This window comes from Nicotiana tabacum, chromosome 4 (assembly GCF_000715075.1).
Source record: "Nicotiana tabacum cultivar K326 chromosome 4, ASM71507v2, whole genome shotgun sequence".
Taxonomy (NCBI): Eukaryota; Viridiplantae; Streptophyta; class Magnoliopsida; order Solanales; family Solanaceae; genus Nicotiana; species Nicotiana tabacum.
In genome coordinates, this window is record NC_134083.1 from 68,461,407 (window position 1) to 68,484,291 (window position 22,885).

At 38.7% G+C, this 22,885-nt stretch overlaps 2 protein-coding genes and 1 long non-coding RNA gene across 3 annotated transcripts; 2 read left to right on the forward strand and 1 right to left on the reverse strand.

The window, feature by feature from the left end:
- Positions 1 to 9,892: 9,892 nt before the first annotated feature.
- Positions 9,893 to 11,002, reverse strand: LOC142180209 (uncharacterized). Its single transcript, XR_012708374.1, has 2 exons — positions 10,638 to 11,002; positions 9,893 to 10,184 (listed from the first exon to the last, which is right to left on the reverse strand). It is a non-coding gene; the product is annotated as an uncharacterized LOC142180209 (long non-coding RNA).
- A 1,575-nt stretch (positions 11,003 to 12,577) lies between these two features.
- On the forward strand, positions 12,578 to 15,980 carry LOC107814237 (RHOMBOID-like protein 3). Its single transcript, XM_016639612.2, has 5 exons — positions 12,578 to 13,174; positions 14,626 to 14,789; positions 14,921 to 15,084; positions 15,249 to 15,499; positions 15,638 to 15,980. Exons 1-5 carry the CDS (start codon positions 12,906 to 12,908, stop codon positions 15,750 to 15,752), a joined length of 963 nt encoding a protein of 320 aa, XP_016495098.1. The 5' UTR covers positions 12,578 to 12,905; the 3' UTR covers positions 15,753 to 15,980.
- Positions 15,981 to 21,291: 5,311 nt separating this feature from the next.
- LOC107815778 (putative non-specific lipid-transfer protein 14) lies at positions 21,292 to 22,376 on the forward strand. Its single transcript, XM_075251158.1, has 2 exons — positions 21,292 to 21,832; positions 22,093 to 22,376. The coding sequence occupies exons 1-2, from the start codon at positions 21,483 to 21,485 to the stop codon at positions 22,100 to 22,102; spliced, it is 360 nt and encodes a 119-aa protein (XP_075107259.1). The 5' UTR covers positions 21,292 to 21,482; the 3' UTR covers positions 22,103 to 22,376.
- Positions 22,377 to 22,885: the final 509 nt, after the last annotated feature.

Genomic DNA, 22,885 nt, shown 5'->3' on the forward strand with positions numbered 1-22,885 from the left:
CGACTATGAGGCGAGATTCTTTGAGTTATCCCGCCATGCACTTATGATACTTCTGACCGATACAGAGAGAGTGCAGAGGTTTGTTGCCGGGTTGCACTCTGGTATCCAGGCCAACATGGCTCGGGAGGTGGAGATGGGGACTTCTTAAGGGCTAGTTATGGAGATAGCTCGAAGGATCGAGCGTGTCCGTCAGTGGAGCCGAGAGCAGGCGATGAGGGATAAGCAGTTTCGATATTCTGGAGAGTCCAGTAGTGCCCCGGCTGGGGGCAGGGGTCAGTTCGTGAGGAGTCAGTCCAGCAGGCCCACATATTTAGCACCACCGCCTCCTCTGGGTGTTCCAGTGCAACCTTATTTTAGCGCCATGCCATAGAGTTCTTACCGCCCGCCAGCAATTCAGGGATCCTCTAGTGGATATCCCGGTCATCAAGGTCATACTTTAGGTCAGTAGTCCACCGTACCGAGAGCTTGTTTTGAGTGCGGGGACCTTAGTCACGTGTGGAGGTTCTTCCCCAGGCTTCGGGGGCAAGGCAGTGCAGCAGGGTCAACAGCCTATGATTCCAGCACAAGTTTCCCCACCAGTCATCCGGCCACCCAGAGGCGGAGGGCAGGTGGGTAGGGGCCGTCCTAGAGGTGGAGGCCAGCTAGGAGGTGCTCTAGCCAGATTATATGCCTTTCCAGCCAGACCAGATGCAGTGGCCTCAGATGACATGATTACATGTACTATTTCTGTTTGCGGTAGGGATGTTTCGGTACTATTTGATCCAGGGTATACATATTCATATGTTACATCTTTGTTTGCTCATTACTTGGGTGTTCCTTGTGAGTCCTTGGGTACTCATGTTTATGTATCCACACCAGTGGGCATTTCTATTATTGTGGATCGGATCTATCGGTCCTGCATTGTTATATTCTGTGGTTATGAGACTAAAGCAGATCTTTTGTTGCTTGATATGACCGACTTTGAGGTCATCATGGGTATGGATTGGTTGTCTCCATATCACGCCATCCTTGATTGCCATGCCAAGACTGTTACCTTAGCAATGCCAGAGTTGCCTAGACTGGAGTGGAGGGGTTCGTCTGGCAGTGCATCTAGTCGGGTTATTTCTTTTCTAAAGGCTTGACACATGGTCGAGAAGGGTTGTTTGGCTTATCTAGCTTATGTTCGGGATACTACTACAGAGACTCCGGTGACCGATTCAGTTCCCGTAGTCAGAGAGTTCTCCGATGTGTTCCCTTCTGATCTCCCAGGCATGCCACTAGATTGTGATATTGATTTCTGTATTGATTTAGCTCTAGGTACCCAGCCTATATCTATTCCACCATACCGCATGGCTCCGAAAGAGTTGAAGGAACAGCATAAGGAGTTGCTAGCAAAGGGATTTGTCAGACCGAGTTTGTCGCCTTGGGGTGCACCGGTGTTATTTATGAAGAATAAAGATAGGACTATGCGGATGTGCATTGATTACGGGCTAGTTGAACAAAGTTACCATTAAGAACAAGTACCTGTTGCCATGTATTGATAATTTGTTTGAGCAGTTGCAGGGTGCTAGGGTGTTCTCTAAGATTGACTTGAGATCAGGGTACCATCAGCTGAAGATTCGGGATTCCGATGTCCCGAAGACGGCTTTCCGGACTAGATATAGCCATTATGAGTTTCTAGTGATGTCCTTTGGCTTGACTAACACCCCGGCGGCGTTTATGGATTTGATAAACCGAGTGTTCAGGCCTTATATTGATTCGTTTGTCATTGTCTTCATTGATGACATTTTGATCTACTCACGTAGCATGGAAGAGCACAAGCAGTATTTGAGAGTGGTGCTTCAGACCTTGCAGGAACAGAAGCTATATGCTAAGTTCTCCAAGTGTGAGTTTTGGTTGGATTCTGTGGCATTCATAGGGCATATTGTATCAGCCGAGGGTATTAAGGTAGACCCCAAGAAGATCGAGGCAGTTCAGAGTTGGCCTCGTCCTACCACAGCGACTGAGATCAGGAGCTTCTTGGGGTTAGCAGGTTATTATTTTCGGTTTGTGGAGGGCTTCTCATTTATTACATCACCTTTGACTAGATTGATCCAGAAGGGTGCTCCGTTCCGATGATCCGATGATTGTGAGGTGAGCTTTCTGAAGCTCAAGACCGCATTGACTTCAGCACCGGTGTTAGTGTTGCCTTCCGGTTCAGGGTTGTATATTGTGTATTGTGATGTTTTGCGTATTGGTTTGGATTGTGTATTGATGCAGGAGGGGCGAGTTATTGCATATGCTTCGCGTCAGCTGAAGCCCCATGAGAAGAATTACCATGTACACGATTTGGAGTTGGTTGTGATTGTTCATGCACTTAAGATCTGGATGCACTATCTTTATGGGGTGTCCTGTGAGTTTTACACCGATCATCGCAGCTTGCAGGATTTGTTCAAGTAGAGGGATCTCAATTTGAGGCAGCGCAGGTGGCTCGAGTTACTAAAAGATTAAGATATTACCATCCTTTATCATCCGGGCAAGACGAATGTAGTTGCAGATGCCTTGAGCAGAAAGGCGGAGAGTATGGGTAGTTTGGCATTCATTTCAGCGGAGGAGAGGCCATTGGCTTTAGCTATTCAGTCCTTGGCTAACAGACTTGTGAGGTTGGATATCTCAGAGCCCAGCCAAGTTCTTGCATGCGTCGTCGCTCAGTCTTCACTATTCAAGCAGATCAAGGCTCGCCAGTTTGATGATTTGCACTTGTTGGTTCTTAGAGAGACGGTACTACAGGGTAGTGCCTAGGAGGTTACTCTCGGTGAGGATGGTGTTCTGCGACTCCAGGGTCGCCTATGTGTTCCTAATATTGATGGCTTGATGGAGAAGATCCTAGAATAGGCACAGAGTTCTCGGTATTCTATTCATCCAGGTGCTACAAAGATGTATCGCGACCTGGGGCAGCATTATTGGTGGCGGTGGATGAAGAAGGATATAGTTGAGTATGTAGCGAGGTGCCATAATTGCCAGCAAGTTAAGTATGAGCATCAGAGGCCAGGTGGTCTACTTTAGGAGATGACTAGACCCGAGTGGAAATATGAGCGCATTACTATGGACTTCGTAGTTGGGTTGCCGTAGACCACACGGAATTTTGATGCAGTTTGGGTCATTGTCGACAGGTTGATCAAGTCGGCACACTTTATTCTGGTTGTGACCACATATTCTTTAGAGATTTTGGCCCAGATTTATATTCAGGAGATTGTTCGGTTGCATGGTCTGCCTGTCTCCATTATATCAGATAGAGGCCCTCAATTTACTTCACATTTCTGGAGAGCGGTACAGAGTGAGTTGGGCACCTGGGTAGAGCTCAGCACAGCCTTTCATCCGCAGACCGACGGGTAGTCGGAGCGGATAGTTCAGATCTTGGAGGATATGCTCAGAGCATGTGTGATTGACTTCATAGGGCAGTGGGATCGATTCTTGCCTTTGGCCGAGTTTGCTTACAACAAAAGTTATCAGTCCATCATTGAGATGGCTCCATTTGAGGCTTTATATGATCGGCGATGTCGTTCTCCCATCATATGGTTTGAGCCCGGCGAGGCTAAGTTATATGGTACTGATTTGGTGAAGGATGCCTTGGAAAAGGTAAAGTTGATTCAGGAGCGACTTCGCACAGCACAGTCCAGACAGAAGAGTTACACGGATCAGAAGGCGCGTGATTTATCATTTATGGTAGGCGAGAAAGTTCTCTTGAAGGTCTCGCCGATGAAGGGGATCTTGAGATTCAGAAAGAAGGGCAAGTTGAGCCCAAGGTTTATAGGTACATTTGAGGTGTTGAGGCGAGTTGGGGGGGTTGCTTATGAGCTTGCTTTACCTCCTAATCTATCCGGAATTCATCCGTTTTTTCACGTGTCTATGCTCCGGAGGTATCATGCCGACAGGTCGCATGTGTTAAGACTATAACACGGCTCAGTTAGATGAGAGCATGGGTTATGAGGAGGAGCCAGTTGCCATTATTGATAGAAAGGTTTGCCAGTTGAGGTCCAAGAAGATTTCTGCGGTAAAAGTTCAGTGGAGGGGCCAACCAGTCGAGGAGGCAACTTGGGAGGCCGAGGAGGACATGCAAAGCAGATATCCACACTTATTCAGCACTCTAGGTATGATTCTAGACTCGTTCAAGGTCGAGCGTTTGTTTAAGAGGTGGAGAATGTAACGATCCGACCAGTCATTTTTCTTTCTAGATCATCGTTCCCCTAAATAAGACTCCTCGTATGTGCTTTAACTGCTTTATGACTTGCGGGTATGGTTAGTTCGGGATTTGGAAGGGTTCGGGGTGAAATCGGAATGCTTAGTTCCTTAGTTGGCTTTTAAAAGGCTAAGTTTGACTTTGGTCAACATTTTGAGTAAACAACCTCGGAACCAAGATTTGGCGGTTCCAATAGGTTTGTATGATGATTTTGGACTTGGGCGTATGTTCGGATTGGGTTTTGCATGACCCGGGAGCGTTTCAACGCTTAAGGTTGAAAGTTTTCTTATTGAAGGTTTAAAAGTTCTTTAAATTAGGTTTGAAGTAGGTTTTGGTATTATCAAGGTTTGTTTGGGATTTCGATAAGGGACTAGTTCCGTATGGTGATCTAAGACTTGCACGCAAAATTTGGTGTCATTCCGAGTAGTTTAGGTATGATTCGACGCGTTCGGAGCGAGTTAGAAGAACTTGAAGTTCATAAGTTGATTCTATTGCTTTTGGGTTGCGATTATTAGTTCTAATGTTGTTTTCCGCATTTTGAGGGTGCGAATGAGTCCGTTTTATGTTTACGAGCTTGTTGGTATGTTTGGAGGAGGCCTCGGGGCCCTCGGGTGCAATCTGGATGATGCTCGGATCGATTTAGAGCCCAAAAGGGCTGCTGGTGCACCAGTTCTGGTGTGCCCGCATCTGTGAGCTTTTGGCTACAGATGCGAGCTCGTAGAAGCGAGCCTAGGGCCGCAGAAGCGCAAGGGAGTGGGCTGACTCGTGGTCGCAGATGCGAGGAAAGAGCCGCATTTACGGAGTCGCAGGTGCGAGATTTCTACCGCAGAAGCGGCCTGGGACATGGGCCTGTAGATAGCAAAAGCGGTGACATTTCCGCAGAAGCGGACACGCTTCTGTGAGGAAGCGATCGCAGATGCGCTTGAAGGCTGGCCAAGCCTGACCGCTGATGCGACGTGGCTTCCGCAGAAGCGATTTTGCAGATGCGGTTGACCGTCCGCAGAAGCAAAATCACTGAAGGCAGTGAGGTCGTTTAAGACGGGCTTAGACCATTGTTTTGACTCATTTCTTTCATTTTCTTGGGCGATTTTGGGGCTTTTGGAGAGGGGTTTCCACCTAGCTACCTGAGGTAAGTAATTTCTATCCAATGTGAGTTAAATACATAGATAATGGGTAGATTTTAACATAAACATTTGTGAAAATTATGGGTTTAGATGAATAATCCTAGGTTTTGATAAAAATGGGATTTATCCACGAAAATGGTTATGGAATTGAGTGAAAATTATATATTTTAGCTCATGAGGTTATGGGTAACAACTTTCTTCAAAACTTTTCAGAATCCGGGCACGTGGGCCCTAGGGTGAATATTTAGAATCTTCCAATTTGAGGTCGGAAAGCGAGCTTTGAGACAAGGTAAGTCTCTTGCCTAACCTTGTAAGAGGTAATTTACCACATAGGTGCTTTAAATTGATATTTGCTTCTAATTATTGGGGCTACGTACGTATGAGGTGACGAGAGCCCGTGTGTAGCTATTAATCATGCTTATGTCCGGGTAGTTTAGGACCCGAATCATGAAATATTTGTAATATTTGCACCCTACTTATTAATTAAAGTGCCTAATTATATTGGAACTTGTTAGAGGTATTATAAAGGACCGGATATCACTCATTTGAGTTCTGGCGGGTTACTTGACTGTTAATAAAAATTATGTTTCGTTGTACATTAGCCTTGTATTAGCTCTTAAACCTGTTGTTTATAAAGTATCCTCTCTTTTTGTGGAGAGGGCCGAACGCCTCGACAGTAGATAGATGCATCTATGGTTCGTGCCGCTCGACAACGTCAATGTACACATTATTCTGGATCGAGCCGTACGATCTCGGCATAATCGTGCGTGATAACACTCGAAGTGTAATCATATATTTGATATCCTTCCCCGCCTTGAGAGGAAAAATTATATAAGATGGAAATTTATTTGTAACTTACCATGTGTGAAAAGATTATTTACTTTCTGTTTGTTATTGAGTTATTGTCATTATTTACATAACCCGTGCTTATTTAGAATTCTGTATTTCTTTACTATTAGCCCTTAGTAAGTGTCGACGTCGACCCCTCGTCACTACTTCTTCGAGGTTATACTTGATACTTACTAGGTACATATTATTTATGTACTCACGCTACACTTCTGCACTAACCGTGCAGGATCTGAGGCAGGTGCATCTGGCAGTCTCACCGGCGCGCATCCCAGATATCCCGAGGTCTAGTGGTGAGCTGCTTCCTGAGCCATTCTGCAGCCCCTAGAGTCTCTCTTTTGTATTTATATTCTGTCTACTTTATTTCGGACAATAGTTAGAGTTTTGTATATTCTATTAGTTGCTCATACACTTGTGACACCAGGTCTTGGCACACACACTAGTAGACGTTATGATTTTGGAGTACTTATATCATCATGATTGCTATTCAGTTGTATTCATTTCAATTATTAAATTTCTCACTCCTTAATTTATTATTAAATAAAAATTAATTACTTGAAAAATATATTAAAAGAGAAATAATATGGTTTAGTTCAACGTTGGGTTACCTAGCGGCGACGTTTGGCGCCCTCACGGCCTATAAAGAAAATTGGGTCGTGACAATTTCTCATGAAAATAAATAAAGGTAGAGTCTACGAACTTGGAGTGCAGTCGTCGTCCAATCGTCCAGTCTCATTATTTAGTGGTGCTTCTGCTTCACCCGAAGTAATTGTGACAATGCGAACACAAATCAATGAATTATCTCAATAATAGAATAATGCTCAAGAAACAATAAGTATGATGAGGACATTCATGGCAAACCATGGAAAATAATGTACAATGGAAGAATCTAACAATGAGGAGACTGAAATAGATAAGGATCGGTAGTAATTTTGAATGTAATATGATATTTAGACTTTATTTATTTTGGCTTGGTTCGTTTTACATTTGGATTATGTGTTTTAGACTTGAATATCATTCGGTTGAAGTTTTTATATTTTAATATATTTTAATAGATGTGTTTACACTTGTTTGAAAGTGTTGTATAGTTTCGTAGTTTGGTATTTGATGTTTTGTGTTCAATTGCTTGAGCAATTGTGACACATGTTACGTTGAATGATTGATTTTGAATTGCAGGTGGTGTAGCTTAAAATGCAGCAGTATTCTGCTGAAAATTTTCAGATTTTACGACTACTTTGGTCGGAAAACTTAACTGGGAATTTTCAGATTTACGACTGAATTGGTCGGAAAATTTAAATATTTATTAATTTAATTTTAATCTTTCCGACCTATTTGGTCAGAAATGATGAAATTATTTAAATTAATTATTAAATGTACCGACCAAATCGGTTGGAAACAATTAAAAATATTAATATTCAATTTAAATCTGCGACAGATTCGTTCATAAAGTTACCGTCAAATCAGTCGCAAAAGTTGAATTTATTACGGTCACTCAGTTTTTCTTCTTTGCGATTGTTTCGGTTGCAAATTTCCGATCGTTTTGGTCGAAATTTTTTTGCAACCATCTATATTCCGACCACTTCATTTTCGTCGAAAATCCATCAGAAATAATTAATTTCCGACCGATTTTCGACGGAAATAGTGGTCGAAATATTGACATTTTCCAGCAGTGATTCTGCTGCCAGAACAAACTCCCTCCGAGGCACTCGTTTTTTTTAATTAAGAAAATTAAGGAGGTGGCGTATTTGATAGTCATCGATCAGCTTCTCCACAAAAAGAACTAAGAAAATGGTAGCAATAACAAGAGTTTTTGGCAAAAAACATCCTTGAACTATGGCCCAAACCTAAGATACATCCTTGTAATACTTTAGTGAACAAAAAATATCCTTGTACTATTTAAGCTATTGCAAGAATCATCATTCCGTTAAAAACTAACGGCTAAGCAAAAGAGAAAAAAACTAACGGCTAAGCAAAAGAGCATATCAAGCACGTGGGTTTACTCCTAAAATTTCCAAGAGTGCTCCTCCCGCCCAATCATATTCCACCTTCACAAAAAAAGATTAAGGCTTCAAAAATAAAAGTTTATTTCCCTATGAAATGCAAAAAATTATCTAGGGCAAACTCCTGAGCAAAAAGAGAAGCAAGGGCTATTGTTTCACGCCTCACAAATAAGGTAAAGAATCAATAGTCAAAAAAGTTAGAGCTGTTCCAATTCTATAACGATTTTTGCTATTTCTCAAACGGAATTTCTTCACTCTTTAAAGCATCAGATATTGTGAGTTGAAGTAAAAGAAACAATAGAAAGAATGTTGGCTCGATGTCTAAGTGGCCGATCATCCACACCCAACTATTATATTGTTAATATTCAAGACCTAAGTCTATGTTATTGAACATATTATCTGCTAGTGATGATTATCTAGTATTATACACAATAACTTTCACAATAATTTATGCAATTACTATAGATTTTGCAAAGTTCTAATAACTTTTTTGTTTGATATAGAATTCTGGTATTTTAATTTTTCTTTGTTGGATTTATATATTCATATTTATGTGCAGATCCTATCTCTGAGGCCTCACTTTTTACAATCAAAGTACACCATGGTGGATCGTTTGTGCATACACCAACAAGAGGCTACATAGGTAAAAAAGTGAAATACTTTGACTATGTAAATGGGAAAACGATACAACTATCAGATTTTAAGAATATGGCCGAGCAATGTGGCTATGACAAGGAGTCAGTGGTGTTTTGGCACAAGTATAGTTTAAACCTTTATAAGATTCGGTTAGTCGAGAGCAACAGTGAAGCTGCTAGAGTTGCTAGTTGCATTCCAAAGGATAGAGTAGTTGAGATATATTTTGAACATTTGAATTTCTATGATGATGAAAATCAATATTACGAGGAAACAGAAATGAATTATTTGCCAACAATTGATGTAGGAGAGCAAACAGTGATGATTCTCATGATGATAATTTTGAAGATTCTGATTATACCTTGGACGAAAATGATATATTATTCTCCAAAAATATTGATCCTTCAGCTGAATCTTTTTGCTGAAAATTTTTGTTGTTTTTTTTTTGCTGTTGTTTGTTGTTTTTCCCCTCTCATTATTGCCTCTTGCTGGTGCTAGTGTGATGGTCTAAAGGTATCAAGTAGTAAAGGGTGTAAAGGTGTCCCTTGTTGCTAGTTTTTCATTGGTTTTAACTATTAACGAAAATGAAAAGTTAACTGATAAATACTTTATTTCTATCTTTAATGGCGTCTCAAAGACCCATTGCATCTAAATAGATTTCAGTATCCAACACCCATGTCATATAGTTCTTGCCCGAAATTTCAAGGGCAACGAACTTTCTTTTCATAATATCAGTCATAATTAAAAGAGGAGAAAAATTATACCTTAGTCTTCTCAAAGAGCTTATTGAGACGGTAGAGTCTCGTATTGATAACATGTTATGAAATAAAAGCAATTTAGTAAAATATGAACAAGAAATGGAGATAGAGGGAAGGAAGAGAATTTATTTCTTTTTAAATTGTATGTTCTTTCCATCTATTACAATGCCTTTATATAGGCATGAAAACTGAAGAAATGTGTCATTCAATATGTCATTAAGCATTTGAGAGAAAGATCATGGAGGAAGATAGACATCCATCATAATTTGATTTTTCTTATAACAGAATTAGTGGTATTAGTGCACTTGTCAGAAGAAACAAAATGATACTCTTAGGCAACGAGACTACTTTTTATTGAACTTGTACATACATAACAAATTTAATATAAAACTGCAAATAAACGAGTATTACAATCAGATTTTGCCTCAATTTTTTCTCTTTCATTTCTCAATTTTTCTCTCGAATTTTAAGACTATTCGTTGCTCTTGTTTAACCGCGACATCCAATTTCTCCAATTTGCTTCTCATTGTTGCAACGATCTTTAAATTATACTTCGCGATCAACCACTTTTCCTGAGAGATTTTGAATCACATGAAGGATCTTACATTATGCTATTCCACCGTTGCTGCAACAAAGAGAAAAAATTTAAATATCTTTCCGAATGAAATGGTCTTTGATGTAAACTTGTAACTAGAAAAATATTTTCTTTTGCGGCAGAAAATGTAGTTATCGAATGTAGACTTCTGAAACTAACAATTCTAATTCTAGATGAAGAACTTCTAAACTAATATCCTCTTCTCCAATATTTTCTTTTGGGGGCAAAATGAGTGCAACATTGGGTTTATTCAAACCAGAACGAGGAAAAAAAATTTAGTATATCTTTCTGACATTTCAACAAACAAGTAAGGGACTTGGTTACTTCTAATTGTCCTTTACACATGCAGTAATCTTTGTCAAATTAAAGTGAGAAGACGTACGGTAAAAAGCAAATACATTAACCAACTAATTCAGTTTGAGATATAGCAAAAATCTCAATAGAATTGAAAAATCTCTAACTTTTTGACTATTGATTCTTTACCTTGTTTGTGAGGCGTGAAACAATAGCCCTTGCTTCTCTTTTTGCTCGGGAATATGCCCTAGATAATTCTCTGAAGTTCATATGGAAAGAAACTTTATTTTTTGATGCCTTGATCTTTTTTTGTGAAGGTGGAAGACGATGGACAGGAGGGGCATTCTTGAAAATTTTAGGGGAAAACTCACGTGTTTGGCATGCTCTTTTGCTTATCCCTTAGTTTTCTTGACAAAAATTAAGGAAAGAATGATTCTTGCAATAGTTTAAATAGTTTAAGGATATTTTTTTTCACTAAAACATCACAGGGATGTACTTTAGGTTTGGGCTATAATTCAAGGTTATTTTTGCCAAAAAACTCTAATAACAACTAACAAAGGTGCAAAAGGAATCAAGTTAGTTTGTTTTAAGGCGTTCACGTGTTACAAATAGCTGTAAGTTGTGCTTAACCCCCTCTCACTGTTTCCTTGCAATTGGGACACGTAACTTGAAATGCTATCCTGGAAGCCACGGATGATAAATAAAATATGATACTCCTATATCTTATAGTATAAGGATATGCTTCTTTCTTTGGGCATCTACAAGCTTCCTTTTTTTGTCTCTTCTATTCATCTCCATCTTCTATTTGACATGACAAGACTTGGAAGATTTTCTTGTGGCTTAGTGTTGCAGCCTAACTGGTCTAACTTACAGAGACCGTGCAATAAATATTTCAAGTGGTGAAGCTGCTCGCATGCATAGGCTATAATGCACATTTTTTTATTTGTAGGCCAAGGCAAGGGGAAGAATGCCTCCGCGGTTAGAGTTTTGAATGTGTTTTCAAATGTAAATCTTTATTAAGCTAGAAATATTAAAACATAAATCAATTATTATGAATAAAACTATAACGCTTCGCTCTTCCATGCTTGTACTTACAAATTTTGAATTATTACAAGAACCTTTCTTTTTATTATGACTAAATTAAATTATTAAAAAGAAGAAGAAAAAAGAATCATACCAGGCCAATTAAAACTTGTTTTGAGCTGCGAATGATTACCGTGACCAATATCCCGATAAACAATCACGTCATGCACCATGTATTTTGTTACTATGTTTCCTGAATTTCCTCGCCAGTTGTCCTTCTCAATTTTGATAACGGCTTATCTAGTTACTTAAAAAAAAAATAAGGTTTTACTCCATCCGTCTAATATTATCTGTCATTGATTCTCTTATACATTTTCCTTATAAAAAATTAATTAGAATGAGATTTTAACTACTTTATCCTTATTTATATATTAATATTTAATCTTTGTTCATTGGTATTTGAATAAAGTTAGGAGTTTATAGTCCCCAAGAATAATTATTACTAAGGATAAAAAGAGAAAAAGATATATAACTTTGTCTTGAACATCTAAAGAGAAAAATAGTTTGAGACAATTATTTTTAGTAACCACGATTAATAGTGAAATTTAAAAATAGCCACAATTTCAAAATTAATCGAAATTTAGTCACTTTTCATGTAAAGATAAATCTGAACGAAAACAATGTTCAAAATTCAGAAAATATTCTAACATAATATATTGGAGTTCAAATTTTTTACATGTGAACTTCCAGTATAATATATTGGAAGTTCATACACAGGGTGTACCAATCTCCAGTATATTATGTTGGAACTTTTCGTGTTACAGCAAAATATTGATTTTGTTTCAATAATTTTACAAACACTGATTATTTTTTAATTATTAGTCCAAAAACGGATGCTATTTTCACATATTAATAATATAAAAAGTTACAAAAATGCGAATATTTCCAATAAAAGCAAGTCTAATCAAAAGCCCAAAACCCATATATTACCGGTTTCAGAAATCTTCCCAAAGTAGTCTCCGTAGCTTTTTGGGTTAAACAAAAACTCTTTTTGTTCTCTAATCTCCTATAAATTCTAATGGTCCACCCATTATTAATTTGCTTAATAACACTCTATTAAGCAAGATATATTAACAAAACCACAAAACTGAAACGCACTAAACTGACTAAAATCAAGTCATAATCCCATTATCCGTGGGTCACTCTCTTGCTTTTTCCCACGATCTTCACTTCATCAGCAGAAACAACAATATTAACAACTACTCCCCTGTTTCTCTCTCTCTCTTTACACAACCCACGTTCTTCCCCCCATTAAACCCCATTACTTACTCCATCAAATTCTAACGCTAACATATCCTTTTGTTAGGTATTTAAATATATAACAGTAGTTTTGAGTTAAAAGTTCGGAAAAGAAAACAAGAAAACGACAGAGAGATGAGAGGAGGAGATATAGAAAGTAGGGGAGAAAAAGACAGGGAAAGGAATTATGCTTCCGCGTATGCAGTTGAAGATCACAGAGATACAACATGGATTTCTTGGTTGATCCCTTTGTTTGTGGTGGCTAACGTTGTTATGTTCGTTGTTGTCATGTATTTTAACAATTGCCCTAAGCATGATAATTCGGGCTGTGTCGCTAGGTTTCTTGGAAGGTTCTCTTTCCAGCCGTTAAGAGAAAATCCTCTCTTTGGTCCTTCTTCTTCAACGTAAGCATCAATTTTAATTTTCTTTTAATACCCCATGTTGCAATTTCTGTAAATTTATGTATTCTTGAGATAATTTGAGACTTTTTTTTGGTTAAAGTTTGTGTCTTTAACTTGTTTACTATAGGATTAAGCAGGTGGAGATACAATTCCTAGCTGTATTTGGTCTGTTTATAGGATTTTCTTTTCAGTAACTGTTTCTTGTGTTTTCGACCCTAGAATTTACAGGATTGCTTAAGGGTTGGCTTCAATATGAATTATTTCTTGAATATTTGTGCAGTTTTTGTTTAAGCTTCCCATTACCTGGTTGAAGTACCTGCTGTGTGGGACTTTTCTGGCTTTGAATTAGGCATGTGAAATTTGTGTTTCTTTGCTGTTTGACGTGACTAGTGAGCAGATTCCTGCTGTTTAACATTGGCCATGTCACATGCACCAGTTCCTCTACATGGCCCATATAAATTTAATTACATCTTCATGGACCAGGAAATTTATTTGTTATTTTTATGGACTTTGGTTTGATTGATTAAGAGCGTAGAACACATTATGAGAGATGTTGAAGGGGGCTGGTTGCTCCGTTATATGCATGCTAATGGGGCGAATATGTTTTTCATTGTGGTAATACTTTCATTTAGTTATTTCCACTTGTTACGACTTTGAGTTCAATCAGCCCAAAGATGGACTGATATATTAAGTCAGCTATACATTTATCCTAAACTGGTCAGCTAATAGATACAGAGGATTGGAATCATGACGGAGGCAAGATTTCCATTAAGGGGGTTAAAAAAAAAGTTAAAAAATTAAAAGAGATTGTAGCTAGTGGGAATTGAACCAATTATCTCATCAAGGTTTTGAACCCCCTTGACCACTAAGCTATGCTTTTGGGTTGTGTCAAAGGAATTCAAAACATAATATATAAAGGTAAAAAATAGATTTTGCTTTATATATAGAGTGTAATTTTTTGGCGAAGGGGATTTCGGGTGAACCCCTTCCGTCCCCCTAAATCCTCCCCTGATCACAGTTTGAGAATTTTTACACTGATTGTCAACCTACTCATGTGCTTTGCACATAGCGGAATCAGAGAGTTAACTAACATCCAGCAATTCTTGAAGAAACTTATTATGGGGTCCTTCCTCCAATTTGAGTGCACCTGGAGGGAGTTATCCCTACTCTTTATTTGCATGCCTCAAGTTGGTGCATGCAAAGACTTCTCCCTTATTGAATAGAGCAAACTTTGACAAGGCATCAGTGTTTCTAGCTATTTAAGGTTTTACTTTCTACATCTATGTTAATTCTGGTTTCTTGAGTTGGTGCTTTTGGAAGTGATTCTTTTTCTCCTTTGTGTTTAAGAAATTATCGGATATACAGAGTTTAAAGTGTTTCTACCCAAAATATAAATTGCTATATTAGGATGGAGAAATGCCTTTGGTAAAATATATGTTTTGTTCTTGCTGAAGGTTACAGAGGCTGGGCGCTCTTGAGTGGAAGAAAGTGGTCCATCAGCATCAAGGATGGAGGCTTATCACATGTATCTGGTTACATGCTGGTGTTATTCATCTGATTGCAAATATGTTGAGTCTTGTAATTATTGGCATACGCCTTGAACAACAATGTGGCTTTGGTATGTTATATGTTATGCTCTTCTCAGTTTTGGATTTTCCCTCTCATATTTTTCGTTTTTATACTGAATTCTTTCACTTGCCTCCTGAATGCAATTATATACTCAGTTAAAACTGGTCTTTTCTTTTGCAGTGCGCATTGGAATTATATACTTATTTTCAGGTGTTGGTGGGAGCATACTTTCTTCCTTGTTTATTCAGAGGAGCATCTCTGTTGGTGCTTCAGGGGCACTCTTTGGCCTACTTGGCGCTATGCTTTCGGAGCTTATCACGAACTGGTCAATTTACACGAACAAGGTTTGTAATTCTAGTCATTGGTTTCCAAAACAATGGTTACAGGAATCATTTTCTAAGCCAATTTAATTTGAAAAAAGGTTCAGATAATGTCCCTATTAGAAACTATAGGGTGGAATAAGAACGTTGCACCATTTCTGCTTATCGTCCTTTTGATGTTTCCATAGGTTTGTGCACTGTTGACGCTTTTGGTGATAGTTGTGATCAACCTAGCAGTTGGAATCTTGCCTCATGTGGATAATTTTGCTCACATTGGTGGATTCTTGACTGGATTTCTCCTTGGTTTTATTCTGCTTCCACATCCTCAACTAGGGTGGATGGAACGTCAGAATCGTCCAGCTGGTGTTCGTGTGAATTCCAAATACAAGGGTTACCAATACGTATTGGGGCTGCTTTCTCTGATGCTGCTGGTAGCAGGGTTAGTCTTAACATTCTACTTTGGCTCTACAAGTAGTATTATGAGTATATACAGTTACTATTTGTCATACTTCTTTTTCATCTGAAAGAAATATCGGATGCCCCTGATCAGATTATCTGTTTGTGCTTCAAAATGCAGGTTTATTGTCGGGCTTGTGATGCTATTCCGAGGGGCTAATGGATATGATCATTGTCACTGGTGTCACTACCTAAGCTGTGTTCCCACCTCTAAATGGAAGTGTGACGGAAATTAGAGATGGTTGCAAAGTTTGGCTTGAAGAATTTTCCACTTTGGCCTGTGAAGCAGTCATTAGATCATTATTTCTTTTAGCATGTTTTCCTCTTTTTAGTTTTTAGCACTAGATATCTAGATTTAGTTCGTGTCATTATTACGGTTTCCCCCCTACTAAATAGACAGATTCTCATTAGATAATTCTTGTTGATAATTTTGCCTTGGATAAAATTAGACGGCTTTTGAAGCATATTTGCCTTCTTTTTGTTGCGGAAGCCAAATGTATATAGTGTGAATGAGTCACAACTATTATACCAAAAATTATGACAACCACTAAATAATAAACAAGACAATAAGACAACAATAAAAGAACACCAGAATTTACGAGGTTCGTCCAATTTTGCCTACTTCCTCGGACACAATCAATATTTTATTCCACTCCAAAATTACAAGTGAAATAATACTAAAGAGAGAAGATACAAATGCCTTAAGAAGATAAAAAAGGCAAATGAGAGGTGTACTTAAATCGTAAACATTAGGCCTCCTTTTATAGGGTGAAATTCCCATTCAAAATTGTCATCCACCGATATGGGACTTTTGACAATTTCAACAAATCTCCACCTTGGCAAAATTCCACATCTTCAATTTTCTCTCAATAACAAATTTTGGTTGTGTCTTCATCTTCAATCTTTAGTGTTCAACAATGTTGATCAAATCCAAACAATGTTGAAACTTGACCGCAGTTACCACTTTTGTCAGCATATCAGCAGGGTTCTCCGTAGTATGAATTTTCTTCACCGTGACTCCACCTTCTTCTATGATTTCTCGTACGAAATGATACCGAACATCAATGTGCTTCGTCCTTGCATGATAAACTTGGTTCTTCGCTAATTGAATAGCACTTTGACTATCACAAAAAATTATAATATTTTTTTGTTCAATATCAAGCTCATTTAGCAACCCCTGAAGCCAAATTGCCTCCTTCACAGCCTCTGTAATAGCCATGTACTCTGCCTCTGTTGTAGACAAAGCAACTGTTGACTGCAAAGTAGACTCCCAACTAACTGGTGCATTTGCAAAAGTAAACACATAACCAGTAGTTGACCTTCGTTTGTCCAGATCACCCGCAAAATCTGAGTCACAATATCCAACTACAGACCGATTGCCTTCCTGCTCAAAAATTAACCCAACATCTACAGTACTATGAATATACCGTAGAATCCATTTCACAGCTTGCCAATGCTCCTTTCCTGGATTATGCATATATCTGCTAATAACTCCAACAGCTTATAAAATGTCAGGTCTCGTACAAACCATTGCATACATCAAGCTACCAACAACATTTGCGTATGGTACCCTTGACATATACTCCTGTTCAGTTTCATCCTTTGGCGACATAGTAGTACTTAGCTTAAAATGGGGAGCAAGTGGCGTACTAATTGGCTTAGTCTTCTTATCTATGCCAAAACGCTGTAGTACTCTCTTCAAATATTCTTTCTGAGATAAACAGAGTTTCTTTGAACGTCTATCTCTTATTATCTCCATGCCAAGAATTTTCTTTGCCTCACCCAGATCCTTCATCTCGAACTCCTCCTTCAGTTGAATCTTCAACTTATCAATTTCTTCCGAATTCTTGGAAGTTATCAACATATCATCAACATATAGGAGAAGATATACAAAGGAACCATCATTAAGTTTGCGCAAATACATACAATGATCGTATTTGCTTCTCTTGTACCCTTGCCGCAACATAAACTTGTCAAATCGCTTGTACCATTATCTAGAAGATTGTTTCAATCCGTACAACAATTTTTCAAGTTTGCATACCATATTTTCTTTTCCAATAACTTTGAATCCTTCTGGCTGATTCATGTAGATTTTCTCCTCCAAGTTTCCATGTAAAAATACAGTTTTTACATCCATCTGAACTAGTTCCAAATCCAACTGTGCTACCAAAGCCAACATAATTCTAATGGAGGAATATTTTACAACTGGAGAAAATACTTCATTGTAATCAATTCCCTCCTTCTGAGCATATCCTTTGGCCACCAATCTTGCTTTGTAGCGAACATCTTCTTGGTTAGGAAATCCTTCTTTCTTTGCAAATACCCATTTGCACCCAATTATTTTCTTTCCCTTCGGGAGATTGGCCAATTTCCATGTATGATTATGATGAAGGGACTGCATTTCTTCATTCATGGCAATCCTCCACTTATCTTCTTCTGAACTTTGGATTGTATCTTTATAAGTGGTAGGAACACCATCAGCTACAATTGAGGTTGCACAAGCAACCGTCTCTATGAGACGAACAGGTTTCGTTATTGTCCTTTTTGGCCTGCTGGTTGCTATTGATTCAAGTTGTTGTCGAGGTTCCTGAGTTGGAATCTTCCTCTTTACTGGCTCTTCTTCCAGAGGGTAATCTTCATGAGTTTCCTCCTCTACTTCTTGTGTAGGAAAAATAAATTTTCCCTCAAACTCCACCTGCTTTGATGCACCACCAGTTTGTTTGACATCTTCAACTGCCACCTTATCTGTTATGGCAGATTCATCAAAGGTAACATCTCTGCTGAATATAATATTCCTTGTCTCTGGACACCATAAGCGGCATCCTTTGACTCCAGAAGTAATCCCCATAAATATAGCCTTCTTTGCTCTCGGATCCAATTTTGACTCTTTCACATGATAGTATGCAATTGAGCCAAACACATGCAAAGAGTCATAATCTACAGCAGGTTTTTCATACCATTTTTCAAATGGTGTCTTGCCATCAATAGCAGCAGATGGTAGACGATTAATGAGGTGGCATGCATATGTAATTGTCTCAGCCCAAAATTTTTTGCCCAAGCCAGCATTGGACAACATACACCGTACCTTCTCCAGTAAAGTCCGGTTCATACGTTCTGCCACTCCATTCTGTTGTGGTGTATGTCTGACAGTGAAGTGTCGGACTATGCCATCATTTTCACAGACCTTATTGAAATGATCAATTTTTTATTCACCTCCATTGTCTGTGCGAATACAACTTGATCCTCCTGCCTGTTTGATTCTCCACCATCGTCTTCCATTTAAGAAAAATTCCCAACACTTCATCTTTCCTCTTTATTGTATACACCCACACTCTTCGGGAAAAATCATCAACAAAGATTACAAAATAGTGCTTCCCACCCAATGAAGGTGTATTGGAAGAACCCCAAATATCAGAGTGTACATAATCCAAAATGCTTTTAGTATTATGGATCGTTGTACCAAATTTAACCCTTGTCTGTTTCCCTTTGACACAATGCTCGCAAAACTCCAAGTTGCAAGTCTTTACGCCTTTTAACAATCCTTGATCAGATAGAGCTTTCAAGGATTTCCCTCCAGCATATCCCAAGCGCATGTGCTGTAGCCTGGTTGCTTCTGCCTCTTTGTCATCACTGGATGTCACTGTCGTTGTCCCAATAACTGTACTACCACGATAGCGGTACATGTTATTGTTCTTTCGATTGGCCTTCATTACCACTAGTGCACCAGAGCATATTCTCATCACTCTATTTTCTGCAATGATTTTGAACCCTTTTGATTCTAGGGCTCCCACAGAGATGAGATTCTTCTTCAAACCCGGTACATATCGAACATCTGTTAATGTTCTGATCATTCCATCATGGCTTCTTAATCTTATTGAACCAATGCCATATGAGGTAAGAGGACTGTTATCCGCTGTGTGGATGACTCCATATTCTCCTTCTTGAAAATTCACGAACCAGTCCTTGTTGGGACACATATGATAGCTACAAGCCGAGTCCATCAACCATATGTCTGATGATGTTGATAACTCTGTTGTAACTAATGAGAAGTCTGAATCATCACAATCAGCTACATTTGAATCCATAATGGCCTTTCCACTGTTATGTCTGGCCTTATTCTTCAACTTCGGACAGTCTTTCTTCCAGTACCCCTTTTCTCGACAAAAGGCACATTCATCTTTGCTGGGTCTAGATCTCGATTTGGATCTTCCCTTCTTAGTCCTCGTTTGATTTTGAGGACGACCCCTCAGAATTAGTGTTTCTCCTTCTCCGCCCTTCTGTTTTTCTCCCTTTCTTTGTTCATAGCTGTACAAAGCCGAACAAACTTCTCTGAGAGAAATTTTGTCATTTCCATGGAGTAGAGTAGTTTCAAGGTGCTCGTACTCATTAGGAAGTGACCCCAACAACATCAAGGCCAAGTCACCATCATCAAAAGTTGCATCCATATTTTGCAAATCTGTGACCAACTTATTGAAACTGGTGATATGTTCATTCATTGTGGTACCAGGAACATAGGTGAAGCGAAATAGTCTCTTCTTCATGTACAATTTATTTTGACTGTTTTTCTTCAAAAATTTATCCTCCAGTGCTTTTCATAATTTACTTGCAGAAGTTTTCTTTGTGTATGGATATTTCTGCTCTCTAGCAAGGTAGGATCGAATGGTACCGCAAGCAACACGATTGATAATTTTCCAATCTTCTTCTCCAATAACACCTAGCTTCTTTTCTTCAATGGCAAGATCTAGCCCTTGTTAAAAAAGAACATCTAGAACCTCGCCTTGCCACATCCCAAAATGTCCTGATCCATCAAAAATTTCTACCGCAAATTTCGCATTTGACACAATTCTTGTCATAAGCGAAGATGCCAACGATGACGTATTATTGACACTTGATGTAGATTCTTCTTGTTTATTGTCTTCCATTTTGACACAAATATTATTTAGTAGCTGACGACACAAATCAAGATTATTTCCTTTCTGTTGTGGAAGATCAGACTAAGCTGCAACCACAGAGCATACTCAGACAGAACCTTGACTCAGTTACCAAGATAGATCTTTTCTGATGTGGAAGATCAGACTATGCTGCAACCACAGAGCATACTTAGACAGTACCTTGACTCTGATACCAATTGTTGCGGAAGCCAAATGTATATAGTGTGAATGAGTCACAACTATTATACCAAAAATTATGACAACCACTAAATAATAAACAAGACAATAAGACAACAATAAAAGAATACCAGAATTTACGACATTCGGCCAATTTTGCCTACTTCCTCGGACACAATTAATATTTTATTCCACTCCAAAATTACAAGTGAAATAATACTAAAGAGAGAAGATACAAATGCCTTAAGAAGATAAAAAAGGCAAATGAGAGGTGTACTTAAATCCTAAACATTAGGCCTCCTTTTATAGGGTGAAATTCCCATTCAAAATTGTCATCCACCGATGTGGGACTTTTGACAATTTCAACACTTTTTGCCTTTACTTCTATATTTTTTTGTAATGCTGAGATAAAAAGAAGGAAATAAGGGACAGTCTGGTGCGCGAAACATTCCGCTTTTCATTGCTGTGCTTACACACAAGGCTACTCTTTCACGCAGGGTCTGGAGAAAGGTCGTATCCCAAGGGTGTGTGACGTAGGCAGCCTACCCTGATACAAGCATCAGCGGTTGATTCTACGGCTTGAAATGAAAAGAAGGAAATAAACAGAACAAAGAGAAGAAAAATGAAGTACTAATTAGGCCCAGGACTAAACGTTTACTTACATATGGAACAACCCTTGAGAGTCCAGTGTTGGATGCATGTTAGACCTGACTAGTGAGTCATGCAACCTGGATGAAATGGTCACACGCTCTCCATTATACAACAACCAGACTAATATTTATTTGGGACACCAGTAGAAGAAATGTTACCATGTAACTTGGAAAATTCAGAAGGTAAAAGTAAAGAAAATTGGAGGAAATGGCAAGAGAGAAATCTGTAATGTGTATGGTGATGGTTTTGGGGGTTGCCATAATAATTCAGGGCACTGGAGCTGCTGAAGAATGTAGCACAGTGACAGCACTGGTAGCAGCATGCTCCAGCTTTGTGAACTATGGCACACCAGATCCAACTCCAGGTGCACCATGCTGCGTCGCTATGACGACCCTAAGCAACATAGCTAGCTCCACCGAGATGCGCCAGGCCGTCTGTAGATGCGTGATGGACCTTATTACTACTTACAACCCAAATGCTACTGCCATTGCCACTCTGCCTGGTTTCTGTGGTGTTTCTCTTGGTTTCACCATTGACCCTAACACTGACTGTGAATAGTAAGTAAGACAACCATAAGTTTCTTATCACCTAATATTTCATACTTTGTTTGTTGGTTTAGCCATCCGATATTCAAGGTCCACTGGTCCTATTAATCGTGATTTGCTCTGGTTAAAGAAGTTCTCTACTCCCGGGGTGAAAACCCGAAAACTTTGTCTTAAGAGGTGGAGGTATTCTAACCATCCACCACACACCTTGGTGGTTAATATTTCATAGTTTTATCACAATGTCTGATCAATCTTTTCTTTTCTCTTTGCAGTGTCTCATAACAATATGGTCTCTGGAAAGTGATGCTGAAGAATGAATTACACTTACCTTCACTCTAATCAAGAAGAGCAACCTTACTATATATAACAGTTTGTATTTTGTTTTTAATGTACTGAAAATGTTGTTCTTTTCTTTTTTTTCCATGGAGGAGATAGTAGCACGTAACACATACTATTAAAGGACTTTACCTTTGCTTTCTCATTGTTGCTACCTAGAAATGAACCTTCACACGAGCTGAGTTAAAGCACCTATCATGTCTTCCTCCCCCTATTGTATTACAAGGGAAACTAAACAAAGATTAGTTCACTTTCTTTGCGGAGTAGTATGATGTGAATAAATAAATAATATGTAGATTGCTCAACATTGACTCACAGTAGGCTATGCAATGCATTATAGAGAAGAAATTCTACAAAAACTAAAAAATAGAAAAAGGAGAAAACCTTACATGAAACTGAAAACAAAAGAAAGAAAAATGACAAAAATTAGTAATCTACTTGCTCTTTAGAATAAAAATTTGTCTCGTCTCTTACCCACGGAGAAAGTAAAAAGGCAGCAACCCACTAGTTTAACTTTTTCGCTACTCCTTACTTACCTCGATCAAAGTATCCATGGGTTCCATTTTGTTTGTTAGCACGTCACCATCTTGGGTAAATCCACAAGAAAACATAAGAGAAAAGTAAAAAGTGCAGCTGTATAACTTTGGGATCAGCTTCATGTGGGGCTGCTGGGTTCCAAAGGAGTGCCTTTTTTAGCCAATACCCATTCAAGAGCATGTGAAAGACTAG